The 27,845-nt window shown below is 40.6% G+C and overlaps 1 protein-coding gene across 1 annotated transcript in view; it reads left to right on the top strand.

The window, feature by feature from the left end:
• The window catches only part of MYO5C (myosin VC), a gene marked incomplete at its 5' end in the record, with an annotated part of 119,260 nt that overhangs the window by 48,884 nt on the left and 42,531 nt on the right, over window positions 1-27,845 (top strand). Inside the window, 10 exons of the mRNA XM_044273824.1 lie at window positions 3,028-3,125; window positions 3,979-4,065; window positions 4,231-4,342; window positions 14,494-14,705; window positions 19,430-19,595; window positions 19,962-20,108; window positions 21,038-21,202; window positions 23,190-23,283; window positions 23,409-23,472; window positions 24,519-24,699. Of these exons, the coding sequence (XP_044129759.1) occupies window positions 3,028-3,125; window positions 3,979-4,065; window positions 4,231-4,342; window positions 14,494-14,705; window positions 19,430-19,595; window positions 19,962-20,108; window positions 21,038-21,202; window positions 23,190-23,283; window positions 23,409-23,472; window positions 24,519-24,699 (1,326 nt within the window). The remainder of the gene's footprint in view (window positions 1-3,027; window positions 3,126-3,978; window positions 4,066-4,230; window positions 4,343-14,493; window positions 14,706-19,429; window positions 19,596-19,961; window positions 20,109-21,037; window positions 21,203-23,189; window positions 23,284-23,408; window positions 23,473-24,518; window positions 24,700-27,845) is intronic.

Genomic DNA, 27,845 nt, shown 5'->3' on the forward strand with positions numbered 1-27,845 from the left:
ACAGGAAATGCTACAGACGGACAAGCAGTGAGGGCAGCTATATCTCCTGTCAGTGTCAGGATTGTACAGGAAATGCTACAGACGGACAAGCAGTGAGGGCAGCTATATCTCCTCTCAGTGTCAGGATTGTACAGAAAATGCTGCAGACTGACAAGCAGTGAGGGCAGCTATGTCTCCTGTCAGTGTCAGGATTGTACAGAAAATGCTGCAGACTGACAAGCAGTGAGGACAGCTATATCTCCTGTCAGTGTCAGGATTGTACAGGAAATGCTGCAGACTGACAAGCAGTGAGGACAGCTATATCTCCCGTCAGTGTCAGGATTGTACAGGAAATGCTGCAGACTGACAAGCAGTGAGGACAGCTATGTCTCCTGTCAGTGTCAGGATTGTACAGGAAATGCTGCAGACTGACAAGCAGTGAGGACAGCTATGTCTCCTGTCAGTGTCAGGATTGTACAGGAAATGCTGCAGACTGACAAGCAGTGAGGACAGCTATATCTCCTGTCAGTGTCAGGATTGTACAGGAAATGCTGCAGACTGACAAGCAGTGAGGACAGCTATATCTCCCGTCAGTGTCAGGATTGTACAGGAAATGCTGCAGACTGACAAGCAGTGAGGACAGCTATGTCTCCTGTCAGTGTCAGGATTGTACAGGAAATGCTGCAGACTGACAAGCAGTGAGGACAGCTATGTCTCCTGTCAGTGTCAGGATTGTACAGGAAATGCTGCAGACTGACAAGCAGTGAGGACAGCTATATCTCCTGTCAGTGTAAGGATTGTACAGGAAATGCTGCAGACAGACAAGCAGTGAGGACAGCTATATCTCCTGTCAGTGTCAGGATTGTACAGGAAACGCTGCTGACTGACAAGCAGTGAGGACAGCTATATCGCCTGTCAGTGTCAGGATTGTACAGGAAATGCTGCAGACTGACAAGCAGTGAGGACAGCTATGTCTCCTGTCAGTGTCAGGATTGTACAGGAAACGCTGCAGACTGACAAGCAGTGAGGACAGCTATATCTCCTCTCAGTGTCAGGATTGTACAGGAAACGCTGCTGACTGACAAGCAGTGAGGACAGCTATATCGCCTGTCAGTGTCAGGATTGTACAGGAAATGCTGCAGACTGACAAGCAGTGAGGACAGCTATGTCTCCTGTCAGTGTCAGGATTGTACAGAAAATGCTGCAGACTGACAAGCAGTGAGGACAGCTATATCTCCCGTCAGTGTCAGGATTGTACAGGAAATGCTGCAGACTGACAAGCAGTGAGGACAGCTATATCTCCCGTCAGTGTCAGGATTGTACAGGAAATGCTGCAGACTGACAAGCAGTGAGGACAGCTATATCTCCCTTCAGTGTCAGGATTGTACAGGAAACGCTGCTGACTGACAAGCAGTGAGGGCAGCTATATCTCCTGTCAGTGTCAGGATTGTACAGGAAATGCTGCAGACTGACAAGCAGTGAGGACAGCTATATCTCCTGTCAGTGTCAGGATTGTACAGAAAATGCTGCAGACTGACAAGCAGTGAGGGCAGCTATGTCTCCTGTCAGTGTCAGGATTGTACAGGAAACGCTGCTGACTGACAAGCAGTGAGGACAGCTATATCTTCTGTCAGTGTCAGGATTGTACAGGAAATGCTGCAGACTGACAAGCAGTGAGGACAACTATATCTCCTGTCAGTGTAAGGATTGTACAGGAAATGCTGCAGACTGACAAGCAGTGAGGACAGCTATATCTCCTGTCAGTGTCAGGATTGTACAGGAAATGCTGCAGACTGACAAGCAGTGAGGACAGCTATGTCTCCTGTCAGTGTCAGGATTGTACAGGAAATGCTGCAGACTGACAAGCAGTGAGGGCAGCTATGTCTCCTGTCAGTGTCAGGATTGTACAGGAAATGCTGCAGACTGACAAGCAGTGAGGACAGCTATATCTCCTGTCAGTGTAAGGATTGTACAGGAAATGCTGCAGACAGACAAGCAGTGAGGACAGCTATATCTCCTGTCAGTGTCAGGATTGTACAGGAAACGCTGCTGACTGACAAGCAGTGAGGACAGCTATATCGCCTGTCAGTGTCAGGATTGTACAGGAAATGCTGCAGACTGACAAGCAGTGAGGACAGCTATGTCTCCTGTCAGTGTAAGGATTGTACAGGAAACGCTGCTGACTGACAAGCAGTGAGGACAGCTATATCGCCTGTCAGTGTCAGGATTGTACAGGAAATGCTGCAGACTGACAAGCAGTGAGGACAGCTATATCTCCTGTCAGTGTCAGGATTGTACAGGAAATATGTGTGAGTTGCTTATTCACATGATTATAATATGCATTGTGCATTTCAAATGTTTCCCAAATTTGTCTTATGTATAGACTTTTTTCCACTTCTTGTCCTTCCCTTCTGAAGGCTTTATATTAATAAACTGGGAATGTGCGACAGGCATGTATCAGAAATAGAGATAATGAAGAGTTAAAAGAAGATTTAGGCTACTTTCACACCTGCGTTTAGGTGCGGATCCGTCTGGTATCTGCACAGACGGATCCGCACCTATAATGCAAACGCTTAGATCCGTTCAGAACGGATCCGTTTGCATTACCATGAACAAAAAATAAATATATATTTTTTATTTTTTTTATTTTTTCATGATAGTGCAAAAATGGGGGACGGATCAGTTTGAAAATTGAGCCATACTGTGTCAACTTCAAACAGATCCCTCCCTATTGACTTACATTGTAAGTCTGGACGGATCCGTTTGCCTCCGCACGGCCAGGCGGACCGCCTGCTGAGCGGAGCGGAGGACAAACGGTGCCAGACTGATGCATTCTGAGCGGATCCGCATCCACTCAGAATGCATTAGGGCTGGACGGATCCGTTCGGGGCCGCTTGTGAGAGCCTTCAAACGGAACTCACAAGCGGAGCCCCGAACGCAAGTGTGAAAGTAGCCTTACCTGCTTGAAAGCATTCATATGACCTGTAATAGCTTGTTTTATGTTCTGTTTTTCATATTATAGTTCACAATTTTTCTCTGTATTTTCAGTTCCGCAACTCTCTGTGTTTACTTATGGAGACGCTTAACGCCACCACTCCTCATTATGTCCGGTGCATAAAACCCAATGATGAAAAGCTCCCATTCGAGTAAGTGTGGAGTTCAGACAGGAGCAAACTACACAGATTAGATAGATAGATAGATAACCAGTGCAATAAAAGAGGGCCCTCTACGTTCCATGTGTATATGTTTCCAGGGACCTTTTGGTCCCAGTTTAATGTTGGGACCCATATGAATAAGAACATTCAGTATGCACACTACAAAAATCCTTTATCACTTAATAAAAATAAAAATCGCAGCCATGTAAGTAAGATCTTATAAATATTTCATATATGCATATACATCTCGGCGCTTGTAGAATTGTATTGCTACAGATTTGTAAGTCAAATTGTTGCCTATATAGGTGAAACTAAAAAGAGTTTATTGCTTGAAGATGCGGCTTTCACATCCATCCATGTCAATAAAGTTCCAGCCATGAATTGCTTGACTTCTGTGTAATGATATAGTGCTGTGTACAGTTTGTGTCCATAGTTGTAATATGTTTTTCCATTATCTGTGAAATCAAACGAAAAGGACAGTATTGTGCATAAATTATAAACTGATCATCTGTTTCGGCAGTTTAGGTCAATTAACAAAGTCTCTCATCAGCTAGATGAAATGGAAAGGTTTCCCCTTGATACTTTTTTTTTATTTTTTTTAAAGGGACATACACCTTTCCAGTTCTGATTTCCATTGTCCAGTGCCCATGATTTTAGTTCTATAAGACATAATTATAGTTGCAGTCATATTATAAAATATATTTGGCGCTTTTCTCTTCCTTATTTTTCCCTATTTATTATTGTTATTTTTTTATACGTTTCATATACACATGTATATCTTTCAGAGCTTTATTGCTACACTTTTGTTTTATAATATTAACCTTTTTTATGTATTGTGTTGCAGATTTGACCCTATAAGAGTAGTCCAGCAATTGAGAGCTTGTGGTGTGTTGGAAACCATCCGAATAAGTGCTCAAAGTTACCCCTCCAGGTATTTCTCCATACATTGACGGTTCAAGATATAGCCCCATCTAGAGCAGATTGTCTGTGACTTATCCAGACACAAAACTGCTGCCAAGTTCTATTAATCATGGGTTTTATTAACAAATGCCTGCCTATGAAAAACCATTTGACCACATATGTCATTTCTTTGTAGGTGGACATACATAGAATTTTATGGACGTTACAGCATCCTGATGACACAGCAGGAGTTGTCCATGAATGATAAGAAAAATATTTGCAAAGTTGTACTTCAGAGACTAATCCAGGTGTGGTGGTATATTTAGTAGGTGCAGTGCTAGAATATGTTGGCTGTATAAAATGTAAATCTGCCCCTTTGTACTGAGCCATTATTAAGATATCTGCTGGTAACAAATGAAAATATTTCTGTCCTGACCTAATTTGACTGCAAGTTAAAGAGTTTTACAATGTATCCAGTCTAGGGCCAATCCTTCACTAAATGTAGCTGTAGTGCACAAATTTCTCTCCTGCTATGGATGTCAGGCAGATAGCCCTTCTCCATCACTGAAACATTTTATGAAAAAAGGGGCAACAACTTCTGTGTCAGGGGCCATCTCGTGTAATGTAAGGGACCACCTGGAATGTACATACACAAGTACAAAATAATGTATTCGCACTACAGCATACAAAACCATGGTGACACATTTCTGTCCCAGACCAGGCTCTTCTTCAGGCTAGGAACTGGGGTACAAACAACCCTTTTATACACATGCAATGTGGAACGCACAGTACAAAACATTGGAAAAATATGAAAGGAGTACTGCATAAGGACAGGTTGTCAGCCTCTGAATGCAGCATTCTACTTATTTTAGGCTTAAAGCGAACCTTTCACCTGCATTTCACTTAATAAACAATTACCTTATAGATCATCCTCATTGTGTTATCCTACAGCCTTGTCCCGCTTTTCTGCCATGTATATGCATGAAAAAAATCGCCTTATAAAGTAATCTTTTCCTGCTCCACAAGTCACGATAGAAGTCAAGGGGGTAGCCCTTCCCTCACTCCAGGCTGTAACTCCCCTGCCCTAACCCCGCCTCTATGCACTCTAATTGACACCCGGCTCAGTCGCCAAGACCGCGCTTGTACAGGCGGCGCATGCACCGTCGGCCTCAGTAGCAGCGCGATCCCGTCTATCGCGCGGACTCAAGCGTGATCCTGTTATTCAGTTACAGGATCGCGCTTGAGTCCGCGTGATAGACGGGATCGCGCTGCTACTGAGGCCAACGGCGCATGCGCTGCCTGTACAAGCGCGGTCCCGGCATCTTTTTTGTGGGAGGAGTTGTAGTTTTCATTGGTGTTACTTTAGTTTACGAACAGTTTTTTGATCTTTTTATTTTTGGCAGGCGTGATGAGCAGAGAAACAGCTATTTTTTATTTATTTTTTTCATTTTCTTTTTACTGTGCTCACCTGTCCGGAAAAAAGATTATGATAATGTTATTATATGGGTCATTACGGATCTGTCAATAACAATTATGTGTATTATTTTTTACATTTTCTTTTTTTTTTTTTTTTACTATTTTTATGTGAAAAGGCTGTTTTTATTAAATGTTTGTATTTTTCAAAACACTTTGTAACACTTAACTTTCCTTGTATATCCTAGTGAGGGAATTTAACATGTGAGCCTCTGATTGCTCATATAATACACTGTAATGCTTCTGTATTATAACTGTGAGTGTTGTCAGGGATATAAAGCAAATGCTTTATATAAAAATAATGGATCAAAAGAAAAATAATTCAAATGATACTGATCCATGAGGTGGACACATTCAAACACCTCCAAAGAGTTCGATCGAGAACCTAATTATTTTGTGCAATCAGTAAGAACAGGGTACAAGCGTCTATGCAAAAATATTAATGATTTATTATACAATAATTTAAAATACAATCAAAGATTAATCAATGTAAAGCTAATAATGCACAATGATATGCAGTACCCAAAATTCTCCACTAGATGGTGCCAACAGAACACAAATTTAACCAACACAAAAATATCATGCAATACTGCTTAAAATTATGAGATATAAAATCAATTGATTATACACAGAAACTCAACCAAGAAAATGACAGGTACGAGCTCTTGCTCTGCCCAAAACGATGACCAATCTCAGATTGTATAAGTAGTATTGTAATAAAACTTATAAATTATCGGCTTTATATCAAACTAGGGAATATAAAGATTTCCAACAGAGAAGCTCTCTTGTTATCAATATCAGATCTGCATTTTCACTGAATGCCGCCCGCATTGATGTAGTACTAACACTATATGTCTGCAATAAGCAGGGTTTGGCTAAGTATCAAGCCAATTAATTTATATCAATACTACATAAAACAAAAATATACGTTACCCAAGAGTCAAGTGCTGTGCAAAGTCTCAGGGAAGTCGGCTCTCAAGAGTTTTTCTGATAATCCAAATCCTTCTCCAGGGATCTCCTTTCTTTCTTTGTTTTTCCCTCTTTTGTGGTCCGCCCTCTTTTCGGTATGTGGTTTCTTAACCAAAACTTATCAGATGAACACACCTTCCTAGTTTGGAACTTTCCAATCATTGTCGGATAGGCGTGTATATTGATAAGGAATGTGACGTCATAACACTACCCAGAATGCACTTTTGCAACTGGTGTAGTATTACCTACTCATATCTAGGTGGCACTGTCGTATAAGTTATAAGCATCATACCATTAAGGGTTTACTCATACATGCCTGACATCTTCACTACTACACACCTCTGACATCTGGAGGCCTTGTCTCAGAGCTGAGGTACAAACTTTGATACATGAATATATACTTTAATATAAACTCGGGGGAACATCTTGACACTTCTCACACTGTGGAATTCATGTTCAGATAAGAAATACAATGAAGCCTCTACTTCTGCAGGTGTTGTGTATCTTCTGTCTAAATGTATAATTCATTGTTACAATAACACTTCTTTTGAACGACTCAGTAATCTTTCCATGGACTTACTTCGGTCTACATTTAAAATCCATACAAAATAGTTAATATAAACCAACATTGCTCTTAAAGGCAATGACTAGAATGCAATGACTAAAATAAGTAAATATAACTGTTTACACTTCTCAAAAGGCATAACAGTGTAAAAAACAGTCAGCTCTGCCTCAAGCGTAGCCTAAGCATCCGTACTTGGCAGCTCTGCTTTTTTCCGGATACAGAGCTCCAACCCCCTACACCAGTGATGGGCAAACTATGGCTCTCCAGATGTTGTAAAACTACAAATCCCATCATGCCTTGCTGTAGGCTGATAGCTGTAGGTAGACTGGGCATACTGGGAGTTGTAGTTTTACAACAGCTGGAGAGCTGCAGTTTGCCCATCCCTGCCCTACATTAACATAAGTTGGCCATAGACATGATATAGTTATCTGCTGACAATTGGGAGAGCCAGCTAAACTTGGCGAGAAGCTACTAAAAAAGCTGAATTTGCCAATAATGGCTGTAGTTGAACAGATGGCATTTCTGTTTCTATTGCTAAGCATCTGAGCATCTGTTTTTGTAGAATTACTATGATTAGTTTACTTTCACACTTGCGTTTTTCTTTTCCGGCATAGAGTTCCGTCCTAGGGGCTCTATACCGCAAAAGAACTGATCAGTTTTATCCTCATGCATTCTGAATCAGAGTAATCAGGATGCATCAGGATGTCTTCAGTTCAGTCTTTTCGACTGTTAAGGACGGAGATAATACCTGCAGCATGCTACAGTTTTATCTCCGGCCAAAAAAACCAAACAGTTGCTTGAATGCCGAATCTGGCATTTTTTTTCATAGGGAATGTATTAGTGCAAAATACTGCAATGCCGGATCCGTCCTTCCGGATCCGTTTGTCCGTATGACAAACGGACAGACGGATCCGTTCTTGCAATGCATTTGTGAGACGGATCCGCATCCGTATCCATCTACAAATGCTGTCCGGTTGCATGCAGATTGCCTGATCCGGCAGGCAGTTCCGGTGACGGAACTGCTTGCCGGATAACTCTGCCGCAAGTGTGAAAGTAGCCTTAGAGCTTGTTACCTGAATTAAAGTGCATTCACAGGCACTGTAAATGGTCCTAAACAAGCATATGCAGCCATAATGCATAATGCACACATTACAAGCTAGGGTAATATTGGATGTTTGGATATTGCTAGGTATAGTAGCTTCAGAATGAACAAATTGATTTTATATATATATATATATATATATATATATATATATATATATATATATATATATATGTGTGTTATGAGGATCTGTGGATGACACTGTTATGGGGGGGATCTGTGGATGACACATATATAGACTCTTGTGCTATATATGTGTCATCCACAGATTCCCCCATAACAGTGTCCCTGTGTAAATAGTGACCCCCAATACAGAGGGTGGAGGCCGGCAACTGCTGTTGGAATCGCGGCGGGGCACGATGCAGTCACTGTACTCTATTACACCAGGCCCCGCTCACAGCAGTCTTTTTTATGTAAAGTGTAGTCATGGGAGCTTTGTTAAAGTATCGCAATCCTCTGTAGTACTCATTATCTAACTACCGTAGCAGGCAGGCCAGCCGGCAGCGTAACGTCACTCACTCCTCCCTTTTTATTAATGAAGCAGGTGAAGCAGACGCGTGACGGAGTGAGTATATTTTATATATATATATATATATATATATATATACAGTACACACCAAAAGTTTGGACACACCTCATTCAAAGAGTTTTCTTTATTTTCATGACTATGAAAATTGCAGATTCACACTGAAGGCATCAAAACTATGAATTAACGCATGTGGAATTATATATATAACAAAAAAGTGTCAAACAACTGAAAATATGTCATATTCTCGGTTCTTCAAAGTAGCCACCTTTTGCTTTGATTACTGCTTTGCACACTCTTGGCATTCTCTTGATGACCTTCAAGAGGTAGTCACCTGAAATGGTCTTCCAACAGTCTAGAAGGAGTTCCCAGAGATGCTTAGCACTTGTTGGCCCTTTTGCCTTCACTCTGCGGTCCAGCTCACCCCAAACCATCTCGATTGGGTTCAGGTCCGGTGACTGTGGAGGCCTAGGTCATCTGGCGCAGCACCCCATCACTCTTTCATGGTCAAATAGCCCTTACACAGCCTGGAGGTGTGTTTGGGGTCATTGTCCTGTTGAAAAATTAACTATGGTCCAACTAAACGCAAACCGGATGGAATAGCATGCCGCTGCAAGATGCTGTGGTATTCATGCTGGTTCAGTATTAAGACCAGCATTTTAGATGCTGGTCTTGATGAAGGCCCATAGCTGGAGGTGGATCCACCAAAGTTATGAAGAGGCTATCTTACATTTAGACCATTTTCTACAATGAAGAATGAGAGGGGCCTGTCAGCCGGTCCCCTTCCCTGTTCAAGCCACGTCCACAATTTTAGACCTGGTGGGAGCGGGGCGAAGTCGTACATAAGTTAGGCATATTTCAGTATAGTAAATGACCCCCTATGTGTCTTAGTCATCTGCTTATTTTTCTTAAACCTTCATCTTCTCTTATTTTTTTATTACATTTTGGGGATCTTGAACCAATGACTAGTTTTCCATAGAGTTATGGACTCAAGTTATAATGGACTCAAGTTATAATGGAGGTGTGTTCGGGGTCATTGTCCTGTTGAAAAATAAATTATGGTCCAACTAAACGCAAACCGGATGGAATAGCATGCCGCTGCAAGATGCTGTGGTAGCCATGCTGGTTCAGTATGCCTTCAATTTTGAATCAATCCCCAACAGTGTCACCAGCAAAGCACCCCCACACCATCACACCTCCTCCTCCATGCTTCACGGTGGGAACCAGGCATGTAGAGTCCATCCGTTCACCTTTTCTGTGTCGCACAAAGACACGGTGGTTGGAACCAAAGATCTCAAATTTGGACTCATCAGACCAAAGCACAGATTTCCACTGGTCTAATGTCCATTCCTTGTGTTCTTTAGCCCAAACAAGTCTCTTTTGCTTGTTGCCTGTCCTTAGCAGTGGTTTCCTAGCAGATATTCTACCATGAAGGCCTGATTCACACAGTCTCCTCTTAACAGTTGTTCTAGAGATGTGTCTGCTGCTAGAACTCTGTGTGGCATTGACCTGGTCTCTAATCTGAGCTGCTGTTAACCTGCGATTTCTGAGGCTGGTGACTCGGATGAACTTATCCTCCGCAGCAGAGGTGACTCTTGGTCTTCCTTTCCTGGGGCGGTCCGCATGTGAGCCAGTTTCTTTGTAGCGCTTGATGGTTTTCCCAATTTTTCGGACTGACTGACCTTAATTTCTTAAAGTAATGATGTCCACTCGTTTTTCTTTACTTAGCTGCTTTTCTTGCCATAATACAAATTCTAACAGTTTATTCAGTAGGACTATCAGCTGTGTATCCACCTGACTTCTCCACAACGCAACTGATGGTCCCAACCCCATTTATAAGGCAAAAAATCCCACTTATTAAACCTGACAGGGCACACCTGTGAAGTGAAAACCATTTCAGGTGACTACCTCTTGAAGCTCATCAATAGAATGCCAAGAGTGTGCAAAGCAGTAATCAAAGCAAAAGGCGGCTACTTTGAAGAACCTAGAATATGACATATTTTCAGTTGTTTCACACTTTTTTGTTATGTATATAATTCCACATGTGTTAATTCATAGTTTTGATGCCTTCAGTGTGAATCTACAATTTTCATAGTCATGAAAATAAAGAAAACTCTTTGAATGAGAAGGTGTGTCCAAACTTTTGGTCTGTACTGTATATAGATATATGTATGTTATATATAACTTATAAACAGTATTGGGCACCAGTCTGCATTGTGGCCTTTGACCAAAAAAGGTTGCAATAAGTCAGGTGGCCAGAAGGTGGCTTTAAAACCTAAGAAATGGAGCAAATCTGTCCGCTCCTCATCCTGTCCACATGTTCAATAGCTGTGTACATTGACTGTAAGCACTGAGAGAATGCGTGACCACATTCACGTACATACTCATATATTTTAAGAACATTTTACTGGAGTGCTCCATTAAAAGGTCTTTATTGTAGACTTAAGTGTAGTTAACCTTACAAACAAACTTTATTAAAACATGTAAATTAATTTTTGTAATATATTTTATTTACATAGTAACAGTACATAAGGCCGAAAAAAGACATTTGTCCATCTAGTTCCGCCTGTCATCCTGCAAGTTGATCCAGAGAAAGGCTAAAAAAAAAACTGTGAGGTAGAAGCCAAATTTCCCCACTTTAAGGGAATAAAAAATTCCTTCCCGACTCTAATCAGGCAGTCAGAATAACTCCCTGGATCAACGACCCCTCTCTAGTAGCTATAGCCTGTAATATTATTACACTCCAGAAATACATCCAGGCCCCTCTTGAATTCCTTTATTGTACTCACCATCACCACCTCCTCAGGCAGAGAGTTCCATAGTCTCACTGCTCTTACCATAAAGAATCCTCTTCTATGTTTGTGTACAAACCTTCTTTCCTCCAGACGCAGAGGATGTCCCCTCGTCATAGTCACAGTCCTGGGGTTAAATAGATGATGGGATAGATCTCTGTACTGACCCCTGATATATTTATACATAGTAATTAGATCTCTCCTCAGTCGTCTTTTTTCTAAAGTGAATAACCCTAATTTTGATAATCTTTCAGGGTACTGTAATTGCCCCATTCCAGTTAATACTTTAGTTGCCCTCCTCTGGACCCTCTCCAGCTCTGGTATGTCTGCCTTGTTCACAGGAGCCCAGAACTGTACACAGTACTCCATGTGTGGTCTGACTAGCGATTTGTAAAGTGGTAGGACTATGTTCTTATCACGGGCATCAATGCCCCTTTTGATGCAACCCATTATCTTATTGGCCTTGGCAGCAGCTGCCTGACACTGGTTTTTGCAGCTTAGTTTGCTGTTTATTAAAATTCCTAGATCTTTTTCCATGTCAGTGTTACCGAGTGTTTTACCATTTAGTATGTACGGGTGACTTGCATTATTTCTTCCCATGTGCATAACTTTACATTTGTCAGTGTTAAACCTCATCTGCCACTTCTCTGCCCAAGCCTCCAATCTATCCAGATCCCTCAGTAGTAGTATACTATCCTCTTCAGTGTTAATTACTTTACACAGTTTAGTGTCATCTGCAAAAATTTATATTTGACTATGCAAGCCTTCTACAAGATGATTAATAAATATATTGAAGAGAATAGGGCCCAATACTGACCCCCGAGGTACCCCACTAGTGACAGTGACCCAATCTGAGTATTTACCATTAATAACCACCCTCTGTTTTCTATCACTCAGCCAGTTACTTACCCACATACAGACGTTTTCTCCCAGTCCGAGCATTCTCATTTTATATACTAACCTTTATGTGGTACAGTGTCAAATGCTTTGGAGAAGTCCAGATATAAGACATCCATTGATTCGCCGCTGTCAAGTCTAGAACTTACCTCCTCATAGAAACTGATTAAATTAGTTTGACATGACCGATCCTTTATGAAGCCATGCTGATATGGCATTATTTGCTTATTTCGGTTGAGATGCTCAAAGATAGCGTCTCTTAGGAGACCTTCAAACAGTTTACCCACAACAGATGTTAAACTTACCGGCCTATAGTTTCTAGGCTCTGTTTTTAGACCCTTTTTAAATATTGGCACCACATATGCCATGCGCCAATCCTGTGGGACATTCCATGTCAGTATAGAATCTGCAAATATCAGAAATAAGGGTCTGGCTATGACATTGCTTAATTCTCTTAGGATACGGGGGTGTATGCGATCCGGTCCTGGCGATTTGTCTATTTTAATCTTTTTACTTTTTCTAGCCAAATAGATGCCTGAAGTGTAGGTGCCTGTTTTGATTTAGAATTCGTACACTGTTGTGTATGGGAGTATGGATTTCACTGGGGCCGCACTGAGTGCTGTACGGGCAGGAGCTTGCATGGCACATCGCTCCCAGCACTGGCATAGATGGGCTATGTCAAGCTTTAGAAGAGCTGGCGCAGGCAGGAGGAGTGCTGCACTATGCAAGCTTCTGTTTGTAGAGCACTCACAGCGGTGTATGAGTGTACAGATTCTAAAGCGTAATAGACACATAGAGAATTATCTAAACTGGTGCAAAGGGAAACTGGCTTAGTTGCCCATAGCAACCAATCAGATTGCACCTTTCATTTTCCAAAGGAGCTCTGAAAAATGAAAGTTTGAATCTGATTAGTTGCTTTGAGCAACTAAGCCAGTTTAGATAAATCTCCTACATAACGTTTAGGTGTCTATTTTACCAGGGAAGAGAATAAATTAAAGTATATTACAAAAATTGATTTAATGACATTTGGAACAGGTTATTTGTAAGTTTAGGTGCAGTTGTATATCATGCAGCAGTTTTGAGACTGATTACATGAAATGATAAGATCCAAGCCTCGGGCTGCATTGCTAAGAGCTTCTGATGTCCGTCAGGGGCAGTGTTGTCATGGAGACCTTGTGTAGGTCCAGATCACCATCTCTACCATGGTCTCAGTTTATGCCGTGTGCAGAGATTGATATATTAGGAGAATTGAAGCCATTAAATGTCTTTCTGGGTAAACTGCACCTGACAGACACAAAAAGAAGACATGTTGTCATCAGAATCTCTCAGTATGCATTCTCAGAAGGCTTTGGGCATTCACCTTAAATGGGTGAGTTGGGCCACTCTGCTAGAATGAAGGTAGAATGAGGCCGTATGTTTAAAGGGTTTTTCCAGTTTGCATTAGCATCCTTTAAGTAATAATTTATGATGGTAGCTGTAATGTATTTCTCTTATCTTTATTGCTCCTATCTTCTCTTCTGGGCAGTGATCACATGACCATCTCCATGCAGCTGACATGTTATGTCCATGGGCGCGTCAAAGCAGCAACAGGGGCAATGGTTGGGGAGTATCTCTGTAACTAGCTGGGTGGGAGGAGCTATAAACTAGCTAAGTGTAGTAAGGGGCGGAGCTGGAGCTATGGCCGAGAATGGAGAAGTGCATCATGGGTTTGGTTGGATACAGAAACAGGAGTGATTTATTACATCTATTACATACTGAAAACTGGTCAGGAGAGTCCAAATTGAGAAAAAAGGATGGGGAGGATGTACATGAGGTAAGCAACTACATGGGCATATCTTATAAAAACCTTAGTAATACCAGAAAACCCATTTCATGGGTCATATATTCAGATTTTTTTATTTTGCATATATGCATTATCTATTACTTTGTTACTGAAATGAACCTTGTATAGTGAAATGCCTTTTATATGATGCAAATTATAATGGGCCTATGTTCTATATCATTGCATGACTAAATATCTTGATTTAATATGCTACTTTTACTTTGTTTTACAGGATGAAAAATAGACCAATATTATGTGTATCTTTCTGCTGTGCCTTTTTTATGTATTTGCCTTTTTGTATGACTATTTCTAGGATTCCAACCAATATCAGTTTGGAAGGACTAAGATCTTCTTTAGAGCCGGGCAAGTGGCATACTTGGAAAAATTAAGGTCTGACAAGTTGAGAAATGCCTGTGTTATGATCCAGAAGAATATTCGGGGTTGGGTGCAGAGGAAGAAGTTCCTACATGCACGAAATGCAGCCATTGTCATACAGCAGTACTTCAGGGGACAAAGGGCTGTGAGGTAATCCGATACTAATATTATACTCAAGTATGGAAGTAGCTAAGGCTGAGTTCACACTATGTTTAGTCATACAGTGGACAGTATACTGTATGTTTGATTTATGACAAACAAAAATAAAAGACTGTCTAAAGCAGGGGTGCACAACCTGCGGCCTGCAGAGCCATGGTTTGCGACCCCTGTCCTGCTGGAAAGAAACACAGCTGATCCTGTGATCAGCTGTGTTTTTGCCCGGAGCTTAGCACAATGCAGAAGTACAGCTCCTGCACTGAACCCGAGGAGAAGGCAGAAGCAGTTTATCAGCGCTTCTGCCTTCTCCTCAGTGAGCGCTATGCAGTTTAGACCCCGGCCATTGTGTGCCTCGTGGGCAGAGGAGCGCAGAGCTACACGGTCAGTAGACCCTGACCAGCTCTGCTTTGGTACAAAGCCCCCATAGGAGGCTAATTTTCCCTGTAACTGGGGAACCTTTGGATGCTCCAGTTACAGTGGAAATAGGGCAAAAAAAAGTCTATATTTGGCAAATTATGTGCCAAATACATATATATATATATATATATATATATAAAGGAAAAGTGCAAAATAAAATTATTCACTGTCAACAGTCTTTTTATGACCTCTTGGGGGACATATTATGCGACAAAAATATATTTTAAAAATTAATATTAAGTTATAAAGTGATTATAAAAAATATCAAAAATGCAAAATAAATAAAATATAAAAAAAAGGAAAATGTGCTAAATAAAAAGTCTGCGTCCCCAAAGGTCTTTTTGTAGCAGAAATATATTTAAAAAATAAGTTAAAATATATTTGCTAAAAAATAGTAAAAAAAAAGAAAAAATACTTAAATGCATAAAAGAAGTTCCTGTAGCATGGTCCCTAAAACAGAAGATTCATACATTCCTGCTCCATGCTGCTCTCACCATCTCCATCTTCCAGTCCCGGAGCACCGCTCCAGAAAATGACTGACTTCAGCATGAACATGCTGCTTGTGGCCACATCACCGCTGAAGCCACTCATTGGCTGGAGATGGTGCAAATGACTATGCTCACAGCCAGCCAGAAGTAAACCGTGCCGGGACCAGAAGTTGGAGATGGCAGGAGTGGCAGGGAGCAGGAAAGCATGAATCTTCTGTCCCTAGTATTAGCCTATAGAGCTGTGTAAATGCCCTGCTAGATCGCCATTAGCAAGTCCACAATATACATTTTCCATAACCTGTGAGTGATTTTATTCAGTCAAAAAAACAATTTGATATATATGCAAATGAGGCTAGTAAGGAGCCCAAGAGACTGTTACCAACATTTCAGGAGCCAAGCCACGCCCACAGTGAAGCAGCCCATCTCTGCCCTGCATCCACCGAATCTCCTCCTTGCTCCCCAGACGTCACACAGTTGAAGCAGCGTAATCTCGCGCATGCCAGCTATCGTATGCGCAGTTCGTTCCCTGAGGCTGATGCCAGCACAGAGAAGGAACACCATGCCGGCACTGAGATGCTTGCGCATGCGCGAGATTACGGCGCTTCAATCGGGGGAGCAAGGAGGAGATTCGGAGGATGTAGGACGGAGATGGGCTCCTTCACAGTGGGTACAGCTGGGCTTCTGAAATGTTGGTAACAGTCCCTTGGGCTCCTTACTAACCTAATTTGCATATATATATATATATATATATATATAAAATCGGTTTTTTGACTGAATAAAAAAAACTCACAGCTATGGAAAATGTATATTGCGGGCGTGCTAGTAGTGATCTAGCAGCACATGTACAGAGGCTAAAACTAGCTGACAGAATCCCTTTAATAATGTCCACAGTGATGTCACAGTACATGAATAATGCACACAGTGATGACACCGTACATTCACCCGTAGAGGACCCTTGCCATACATGTACGGCGCTGGTGGATATGACTTAAGGACCAGAACCGTACATGTACAGCAGACTGATCAGGTGGGCGCAGCTTCTGCACCTGCCTGATCAGCGGCACGGACCCGGCAGTCACTGACAGCCAGGCCCCTGCTGCATACGCCGGCATCGGTGAAAACACTGACGCCATCGTATTAACCTCTTGTATGCCGTGGTAGGAGGAGGGTTTGTGAAGGGTACGGGTGCCCTCCGCATCTCCGCGCTGCAGTGACGGGGAACCAATGGCAGAGAAGGCAGCCGCCCGATGCCTTTCTTTAGGCATTGGGGCTTGCCTTCTACGGAAGCCTGTAAGATCCAGCCTCTAGCTGGGTCTCACAAGCAGGCTGTCAGCGTAAAAGCTGACAGCCAATACATTACAATACAGGTTGTATTGTAATGCATTGCAGAGGAGATCAGACCCCAGATATTGAAGTCCCAGAGTGGGACAACATTTTTAAAAAGGGGAAAAAAAGTGTTTTTCATAATAATAAAAAAAGTTTCAAGTAAAAAAAAAAAATCCTAACATAAAAGATAAAATTGTAAAAAAAAAAAATAAACCCCCTCACCTGAACGCCGTAGAAAAAAATAAAATAAAAACTGCTAAAACAAAATTTTTTTGTCACCTTACATCACATAAAGTGCAACACCAAGCGATAAAAAAGTCGTACGCACCCCAAAATAGTACCTATCATCTCGTCCCGCAAAAAAAACTATGGCATAAAAAATATGATTTTTTTTGTTTCAAAAATCCTTTTATTGTGTAAAACCTAAATAAATAAAAAAAGTGTACATATTAGGTATTGCCACATCCGTAACAACCTGCTGTATAAAAATATCACATGATCTAACCCCTCAGATGGACACCATAAAAAACATAAAATAAAAAAGCCATCTTTGTCACCTTACATCACAAAAAGTGTAATACCAAGCGATCAAAAAGTCATATACGCCCTAAAATAGGACCAATCTAACATCATCTCATCCCAAAAAAAATTAGCCCCTACATAAGATATAAAAAATATAAATAAGGCTTTCAAAAATGCTTTATTATGTAGAAACTGAAACAAACAATATTTGGTATTGTCGCGTCCGTTACAACCTGCTCTATAAAAATAGCACATGATCTAACCTGTCAGATGAACATTGTAAATAGCAAAAAAAAACTTGCCACACAAAAAGTGTAATATACAGCAACCAAAAATCATATGTACCCTAAAATAGTACCAACAAAACTGCTACCTTATCCCGTAGTTTCCAAGATGGGGTCACTTTTTTGGAGTTGATACTCTAGGGGTGTATTAGGGGGTCTTAATATGTGACATGGCAACTTAAAATTATCCCAGTGAAATCTGCCCTCCAAATACCACATGGCGCTCCTTTCCTTCTATGCCCTGCCGTGTGTCCGTACAGCAGTTTACAATCACAAATGGGGTGTTTCTTTAAACTACAGAATCAGGGTAATGAATATTGAGTTTTGTTCGGCTGTTAACCCTTGCTTTGTTACTGGAAAAAATGGATTCAAATGAAAAACTGCCAAAAAAGGGAAATTCTGAAATTATACATACATTTTCCATTAATTCTTGTGGAACACCTACAGGGTTAACAAAGTTTGTAAAATCAGTTTTAAATACCTTGGGGGGTGTAGTTTCTTACAATGGGGCCATTCATGGGTGGTTTCTATTATGTAAGCCTCACAAAGTGACTTCAGACCTGAACTGGTCCTTAAAAAGTGGGTTTTGGAAATTCACAAAATGATCCAAACATAAAGTAGACATATGGGAAATGTAAAGTAATAGCTATTATATGAGGTGTCACTATCTGTTTTAAAAGCTGAGAAATAGAAATTTGGAAATTTTTACAATTTTGTTTGTAAATTATTATTATTTTTTTTAAATAAAAACTGAAAATAGTGACTGAAATTTACCACTATCATGAAGTACAATGTTTAACGAGCAAACAGTCTCAGAATGGCTTGGATAAGTAAAAGCATTGCAAAGTTATTACCACATAAAGTGACGTGTCAAATTTCCCAAAAAACTGCCTGGTCCTTAAGGTGAAAAATGTCAGGGTCCTGAGGGGTTAATAATACACACAGTGATGACAGTACACTAATAATGCACACAGTGACATCAAATTACATAATGCACACAGTGATGTCACCATGCACAGTAATGCATGCGGTGATGTCACAGAGCATGAGTAATGCAAACAGTGAAGTCACAGTACATGATAATGCACACAGTGTTGTCATAGTACAGGAATAGTGCATACAGTGATGTCAACATATTAAACTAAGGCACACAGTGAAGTTACAGCACCATTAATGTGTACAGTGATGTCACTGTAAAGGGATAATCTACTTAGTGATATAACATATAAATTATGCAGGCAGAAATGTCACAGTACTCACCATGATATCATAGGACAATAGAAAACACCTGTGACCTCAAAGCATTGGAAAATGATTTGACATGCAGGAGTAATATACACATGATGTCACAGGGATAATATAATGATGTCACAGCAGAGGTATAATGCATCAAGTAATGTCACGGAGAAGGGAAAATGCACTCTGAACCTGGACAACCCCTGTGCATAGGTGATAAATGTATTTTATCGGAAACCCCCTTGGATTGTAATAATGTAATCGCTCTTTTGACGTCCGTCTGCCCCATAATTGCCAATTGATACTGTAAAGTCTGTTTTTCTTTTATTTCAGGACTTGTACTATCATGTCTATGGTCAAACATGGTGTGATTAGCACCAATAAGAATTCTTACTGGTTCCATCACAGAACAGTTTTTGACTTTTCCTTTTTGTTTCCTCTCCAGACAAGCAATAACTGCAACTGCCATTAAACACACTTGGGCTGCTATCATCTTCCAGAAACACTGCAGAGGCTTCTTAGTGCGTCGCATATACCAGCTTATTTTAGTAGCTACAGTGACCATACAAGCATTCACACGAGGTTATCTGGCAAGAAGGAGGTACCGCAAGGTATGTTAGTCTATAGCACTCTTAGCCACCATCAAATTAGTATTATTAGTATTATAGCCATCACAGTATGTTGCTTTTGCTGTCTTTTGTTCTTCAACACATATGGGGCAGATTTCTCATAACTGGTGTAATGTAGAACTGGCTTAGTTGCCCATAGCAACAAATCAGATTTCACCTTTCATTTTTCAGAGCTACATTGGAAAATGAAAGGTGAAATCTGATTGGTTGCTATGGGCAACTAAGCCAGTTATACTGTACACCAGATTTCATAAATCTTCCCTATACACTTTCTCCATAACTTTGATTCTTAGTAAAAAAAAAAAAAGCTTATGATAAAAATATATTTCCTTTAATACTTATATGAAGATGCGAGAAGAGCACAAGGCTTTAATACTACAGAAGTATGCACGTGCATGGCTGGCCCGCCGCAGGTTCCAGAACATCCGAAGATTTGTGGTAAACATTCAGCTTTCCTATAGGGTGCAGCGGCTGCAAAAGAAACTTGAAGATCAGGTAATTGAGCTATACTTGACCACATTGTTTTTACTTGATGCTACCATATTTGATTTACATTTAACTGCTATATAACATTTAGGGTATATTTCAGCAGTTTCCCCACGTTGATGGCCCAGATTTCCAAAAAATTATATCCAGAACACTATCCACCCCCTTTCTTATAAAAAAAAATATATACATAGAATAGTGGCATATTGGTTGTTAATATGTGATAAAAACATTTAAATGGAAGTATACCTTTAAAGACTATGAGCACATGTACATTTTTTACATCGTTTTTGTAACACGTTTTTGTAAAAAAAAAATTATGATTCTACTTCTGCAGCCTGCATGTATTCCAATACATAGTAGGCTGCAGAATGCCATTCACTAGAAAATCCCTCAGACTGGCTTCTTGATGGCTCTGTCTCCAGTCCCTTTTTCTTCTCTCTTGAACGATCTTCTGAGCTGATCAAAGTTAAACGGGTAGTCCACCTTCATACGGGCCTTTTTGGCCAGACTGCCCGCCCCCACATCACTGGTCCTGTGGAGGGAAGCATACTTAGCCATATTCAATATTCAAATATGCTTCACTCTGCAGGTCTGGCGACATGAGGGAAGTCTGGCCAAAAGGCCACCGAAGGTGAATAACCCTTAAGGCATACGAGAGAGAAACATCAACAGAAAATAAGCTAAAAAATAGATATTGCCAATATGAATAATATATTGCTGTAAGGTGGAAATGTGCCACTTAAACGATAAGGAAAAGGATACATTATTATTCACCACTGGAGTTGTGTATTTTCTCTGCAACTGCATTTAAATATATATTTTTTTATATATATATACTCACACAGTAAAGTTTAGCCTCTTGTGACTTTTAGAGACCCTTTTGGGCAAGTTTAGTTCATAATTGAGATTTTGTTATAGTATATATTTTGTTTTAGAACAAGGAAAACCATGGACTTATGGAAAGACTGACTAGTCTAGCATCAGCTCATTCACATGATGCTGATAAACTCCATAAACTTGAAACAGAACTGGAAAAATCTCTCACCCAAAAGAAGTCGCAGGAGGAAAAAGGAAAGAAATACAAGGATGATACTGAGCAGGTGTGTGCCACAGGTGTCACTGTCCTATATATATATACATATATATATATATATATATATATATATATCATCTGGGACAGAATAGAAAGTAATACTGAGGTTCCTGTCACACTTTGCCAAAGAGTGGTGCAGTGCAGGAGAAAAAAAAACGAAAAAATGCCAAGGAAGTTGTACAAAAAATGTTTTCTCTTTGATGTCCTTTATTCGGTGCTGCTGTATGTTGGCACTGTGTTTTTTATTTATAAAAAAAAAGTACAGTATCGGTGTCCTGGGAGGATTTATGAAACTGCCCTAAAGTTGGCTGCATAATAAAATAAAAAGACACTGAGGCTGATTTTAATGGGTTTTACCGCTATGTAAACTCTGTCATTAAAGAAGCACTTCCACAAAAAATGTATTCACTGGCCCATTAGAAAGGTACATGATAAAAATTATATAAAATTAGTGAATTATAACCTCCCTTCTGTTCCTCAGCTGTGTCATGTGACCAGCACACTGACTCTCCAACTAACACAGCATCTTATGTATGGAGAGGAAGTCAGTTTCTCTGTCCATTCCTGTGGGAACATCAATGTTCTTTTCATAGGCATCAATAGTGAAACAGACTTCCTGTCCACACCACACGCCAGACGCTGTGTTAGTTGGAAAGTCGGACTGTCGGTCACATGACACAGCTGAGAAACAGAAGGGAGTGGATAAGTAACAAATGTAGCCAGCGATAAGAAGATTAATTTCACTACAGGTTATATCATGTTCCTTTAAAATTGGCCAGAGAATAAAAAAAAAATTGTGGGATTGCGATTTTAAAGACAGTATCGACCTAACGCGGCAGACAAGTAGCTAAGCTAAGTCTACAGTAAAAATCTCCTTCAAGGGGCTTTCTGAGATATAGATATTGATGGCCTATCCTCAGGATCAGTAGGGGTCCAACTCCTGGAACCCCACCAGTCAGCCGTTTGAATACCACATAAAGTGCAGTGTAGTGTGGCAGCACAGTAACTATTGAGCTTCATTTTCTGGGGTCCTGGGTTTGAGCCCAACATCTGCACATCATTTGTATGTTTTCCCTGTGTTGGTACATGCTTCCTGTGACTTCTGCAGTTTCTCACATTGTAAAAATATACTGATTAATATTATTCATGTGAAATTGGCCATAGTGTGGCTGTGTATTTCAGCTAGGCAAATTAGATTGTAAGCCCCATTGTGGACAGGGACGGATGTTTACAGTATTGCGGAATTGGTCTTGTATAATGAATGGGGGTTATATTAATGATTGCTTTCACATATATTTGCTCTCCAATAGTTGAGGAATACTAGTGCAGTTAGCTCTCACATCTTACTTCTTTGGATGTTGGTAAATAATCAATGAATGCGATTGATTATTATATTATGTATTTCTTACCAAACTAAATTAGGGTACTTTGACACTAGCATAACATTTTTCCGGTATTGAGTTCTGTCATAGGGGGCTCAATACTGGAAAGAAACACATCAGTTTTATCCTAATGCATTCTGAATAGAAAGCAATCTATTCAGTATGCATCAGGATGTCTTCCGTTCCGTCCCTTTTACGGTATTTGGCCAGAGAAAATACTGAAGCATGCTGCGGTATTATCTCCAGCCAAAATTACGGAACACTTGCCGGATTGCCGGATCCGGCATTAATTTCCATTGAAATCTATTAATGCCAGATCTGGTACCAAGTGTTCAGGAAATTGCCGCATTGACGGATCTGGTTTTCTGGTCTGAGAATGCGCAGACCTTTAAAAATGTTAAAAAAATAAATACCGGATCCGTTTTTCCGGATAACACCGGAAAGACGGATCCAGTATTTCAATGCATTTGTCAGACAGATCCAGAACAAATTATATCCGTTTGCGTATGGATTTCTGGATCCGGCAGGCAGTTCTGGCAACGGAACTGCCTGCCTGAATCCAACAACGCTAGTGTGAAACTAGCCTTAATTTGTAAAACTGTGTTCCACTAGAAAATGACAAAGCTTCAAGCTCAAAACACTGAACTTCTTGAGCAAAAGCAGCGGTTGGAAGTCAGACTGGAGGAGAAGACCCAAGAGATGAAGGGTGAGTGTTTCATTCCCCCTTTTCATTGCCTAGTTTCTTATACAGTATGTAGATGTAGGAGATAGAAGTAGCTAGTCAATTACATATCTTTGTTGCTTATGTCTAAGTGTTGTCTATTCCTGCAGATAAAATGAACGAACTCGCAAATCAGCTGTTTTCTGATGTGGAGAAAAAAGAAAAGCAAAGAGTGTATGTACAATACGTTATTGTATACACGGATAGATACCCCTCTCCAATTTGTACATTAGATTATTTCTTTAAGTGATTTTGTTGTTGATAAGGTTGAAAAAACACTAAAGTCCGAAAAGTCCAACCTATAATCCTACAGTGTTGATCAAGAAGAAGGAAAAAAAATATAAAAATGATTGCCCCATATTAGAGGAGAAAATCCTTCCTTAGTCCAAATTTGGCATTCTGAATAAATCCTTGGATGATTGTCCCATCACCAGACATCTAGCACCCATAACATGCAATATAATTACATTCAAGAAGGTCATTCAGATCTTTCTTGAACTTGTTAAATGAAAAGGTTATCACAGCCTCCTCAGACAGAGGCTTCCGTGGTATCGCTGCCCTTACCGTAAGGAATCCCTGTGTATGTTGATAAAACCTTCTTTCCTGTAGACATAGAGGATACCCTCTTGCCATGATTATATACCTAGGTATAAAAAGATAATCTGCAAGATCTCTGTACTCTCCATATGTTTGTACATTGTAATTAGATCTACACTAAGTTTTGTCTTTTTCGGATTAAAAAAAGCCTACATTTGATAACCTGTCTTGGTACTGGAGTCTACCCATTCCCTTAATTACCTTGGTTGCCCTCCTCTGCACCTGCTCTAGTTCAGCTATGTCCGTCTTATACAAAGGTGCTCAAAACTGTACGTAATGGGGGAGATTTATCAAAACTGGTGTAAAGGAAATCCTATTTCATCTTTCATTTTTTATAGCTCCTTTGGAGCTAGGGGCACCTAAGCCAATTTTTCTTTACACCAGTCTTGATAAATCTATCCCCAATATTCCATGTCTGGTCTGATTACTAATTTGTATAGAACTATGTTCTCGTCATGAGCATCTCAATATTTTATTTGCCTTGACAGCAGCTGCCAGATATTGGTCGCTAAAGCTAAGTTTAATGTCCACCAGATATATACCTACTACTAAGTGGATCAAGTGCCAGCAAGTCAAAATCCCCTCCTTCTCAGTACCCACCCAATACCATTTCTTTTACACAGGAAGCTTGAAAAACAGTTTGAAATGCAAAAAAGAGACTATGAAAAAGAAATAATGCAGCTGAGGGAAGAAATTAAGTCTCTGAAAGAAAAAAATAAACAGCTGACGCTGCAGATAGAAGAACAAGCAAGACTCAGCGATGGATTGAAACTAGAAGTGGCTCTTTTATCTGACCAAGCAAAGGTAAAGAATGATCACCTATAGGGATCGACCGATTATCGGTTTTACCGATATTATCGGCCGATATTGAGGATTTTCACTGTTATCGGCATTTATTTTGCCGATATTCCGATAACGTATGGGGAACAAGGATCGCGCTGCTGACAGCGCTCTCTGTGTTCCCTCTGCAGCACAGGGGAGAAGGAAGCAGTGTCTCCCACCCCCCTGTGCTGCTGCTGCCACCAATGGGAGGGGAGGAGCTATGGCCACTGCGCCACCAATGAAGATAAGTCTCTCATTAATTCATATACAGGAGGCGGGAGCTGGCTGCAGAATCACATAGCCAGCTCCCGACCTCTAAGAGCAATAGCTGCGATCTACGGTAGTTAACCCCTCAGGTGCCGCGGATCGCAGCTAACGCTCATGGAGGTCGGGAGCCGGCTATGTGATTCTGCAGCCAGCTCCTGCCTCCTGTATATGAATAAATGAGAGATTTATCTTCATTGGTGGCGCAGTGCGCCCGCGGCCCCCCACCCCAGTAATAACAACATTGGTGGCGCAGTGCTCCCCCCCCCCCCCCCCCGCCCCCAGTATTAATCATTGGTGGCAGTGGCCACTGGATCCCCTCTCCCCTGCTCCTCCGATCGGAGCCCCAGCAGTGTAAGCCTGGGGCTCCAATCGGTTACCATGGCAGCCAGGACGCTACTCAAGCCCTGGCTGCCATAGTAAGCTCCATGCTGCTGTGTGCACAGAGCAGCAGGGACAGGGTGAGCTCCTATTCATCCTGATAGAGCTCTATCGGGGTGAATAGACAAGGGTTCTAGTCCCTAAGGGGGCTAAAAGTTAGTAAAAATAAAAATAAAAAATGTAAAAAAAAAACACCAAAATATTAAGTATAAATGAAAAAGAAAGATTTACAACAAAAAAAAATACACATTAACAATAAACATTCATTTTCAGCAGGAATTTTCATTTTTTTTTCAAAAATGAAAATTCACATAATATCGGTATAAATTATCGGCTATCGGCCTAAAAGTTCACAAATTATCGGTATCAGTCCTAAAAAATCAATATCGGTTGATCCCTAATCACCCACATTTACCTTCCTTTAGAACATGATTTAACCCCTTCTACCCCGGGCCAGTTTTCTTCCTCCTGCCCAGCCCATTTTGTGCAAATCTGACATGTCTCTTTATGTGGTAATAACTTTGGCTTTTACTTATCCAGGCCATTCTGATATTGTTTTCTCATGACACATTGTACTTCATGACAGTGGTAAATTTGAGTCAATATAATTTTCACCTTATTTATTAAAAAAAATCAGAAATTTACCCAAAAATTTGAAAAATGCACTATTTTCTAAATTTAAGACAGTTAAAAATGCCTCATAAAATATGTCTAGTTATGTTGGCATCATTTTGTAAATGTCATTTTATTTTTTAAGACATTAGAAGGCTTAGAATTATAGATGCAATTTTTCACATTTTCAAGAAAATTTCCAAAACCATTTTTTCAGGCACCAAGTCAATTAAGGGCCCTTGAACACGACTGTATGCCCTCCAAGACATACGGTCCGTAAGCGAGCCGTATGTTCCGGAGCGACATTGATCATGCGCACGGGAGCATACAGCATCATAGATTACAATGATGCTGTGCACGTCGGGCCATCTGCGGGACTATTGTCCCGCGTTTATATGATCTTAGGAGTGCCACCGTGGGCGGCCCGACGTGCACAGCATCATTGTAATCTATGATGCTGTGTGCTCCTATGCACAGGATTAATGCCGCTCCGGGACATATGACTAGCTGACGGACCGTATATCTCGGAGGGCATACGGTCTTGTGCAAGGGTCCTAAGCCTCATTCACACATCAGTGTTTTCTCATTAGTGATTGTGAGCCAAAACCAGGAGTGGGGCCTCCACGGAGATAAGGTATAAGGGAAAGATCTACACCTGTTCTATGTTTAGAGCCGCACCTGGATTTGGCTCAAAATTAATTATGGAAATCACTGACTGAACACTGATGTGTGAATGAGGCTTTATGAAGTGATTTTGAGGGGGCTTACATAATGGAAACCACCCATAAATGACCCCATTTTAGAAACTACACCCCTCAAATTATTCAAAAGTGATGTTACAAACTTTGTTAACCCTTTAGGTGTTTCACAAGAATTAAAGGAAAATGGAGGTGAAATTTTAAAATTGTATTTTTTTTTTTCAGATTTTTCATGTTAGGCCTAATGTGAAAATGAAAAGTTTCATTTCTTCCAATAAAATGTTGCTTTAGCCCCAAATTTTAACAGGAGAAAAAGCACCCCATAATTTGGTGGTTAACTGCTGTAGGGGCACATGGCAGGACTCAGAAGAGAAGGAGTACCATATGGCTTTTGCAGCACAGATTTTGATAGATTGGTTTACGAGCTCTATTGGTTTTTATTTTTTGAGCAACTGTCCTATGTTAGGGTAATTTTTTGTGGGATGAGGGGTGACTTTTTATTTGGTACTATTTTGGTGTAAATATGACTTTTTGATCACTCGATATTACGCATTTTGTAAGGCAAGGTGACAAAAAAATGACTGTTCTGGAACAGTTTTTATTTATTTATTTTTACAACATTGACCTGACAGGGCATATTGTGTGATATATTTATAGAGAAGGTTGTTACGGACGCGGCGATACCTAATATGTCGTAGTAAACGTATTTTTGACACGAAAAGTATCTTGTTTTTGTGTTGCCATTTTCTGAGACATCAATAGCAAATAGGCCAGCACTACTCACTATTATTGTAGTAATTCCAATACGTGGTGGTGCCTGCAGCGTTGAATCCTGGTCCTAGGATTCCCGTAGTGGACAAAGAATGTATAGAATAAGCCACGGCACTCCAGAGGGATCCAATTGATTTCTCTATTACACCTTGTGCAGCAACGTTTCAACCTAATGGTCTTTATCAAGCTTGATAAAGACCATTAGGTTGAAACGTTGCTGCACAAGGTGTAATAAAGAAATCAATTGGATCCCTCTGGAGTGCCGTGGCTTATTCTATACATTCTTTGGCCATTTTCTGAGAGCCATATTTATTTAATTTTTTGAGCGCTTGTCTTAGATATAACATAGTACATAAGGCCGAAAAAAGACATTTGTCCATCCAGTTCGGCCTGTCATCCTGC

Source organism: Bufo gargarizans, unplaced genomic scaffold (assembly GCF_014858855.1).
Source record: "Bufo gargarizans isolate SCDJY-AF-19 unplaced genomic scaffold, ASM1485885v1 original_scaffold_1171_pilon, whole genome shotgun sequence".
NCBI lineage: Eukaryota > Metazoa > Chordata > Amphibia > Anura > Bufonidae > Bufo > Bufo gargarizans.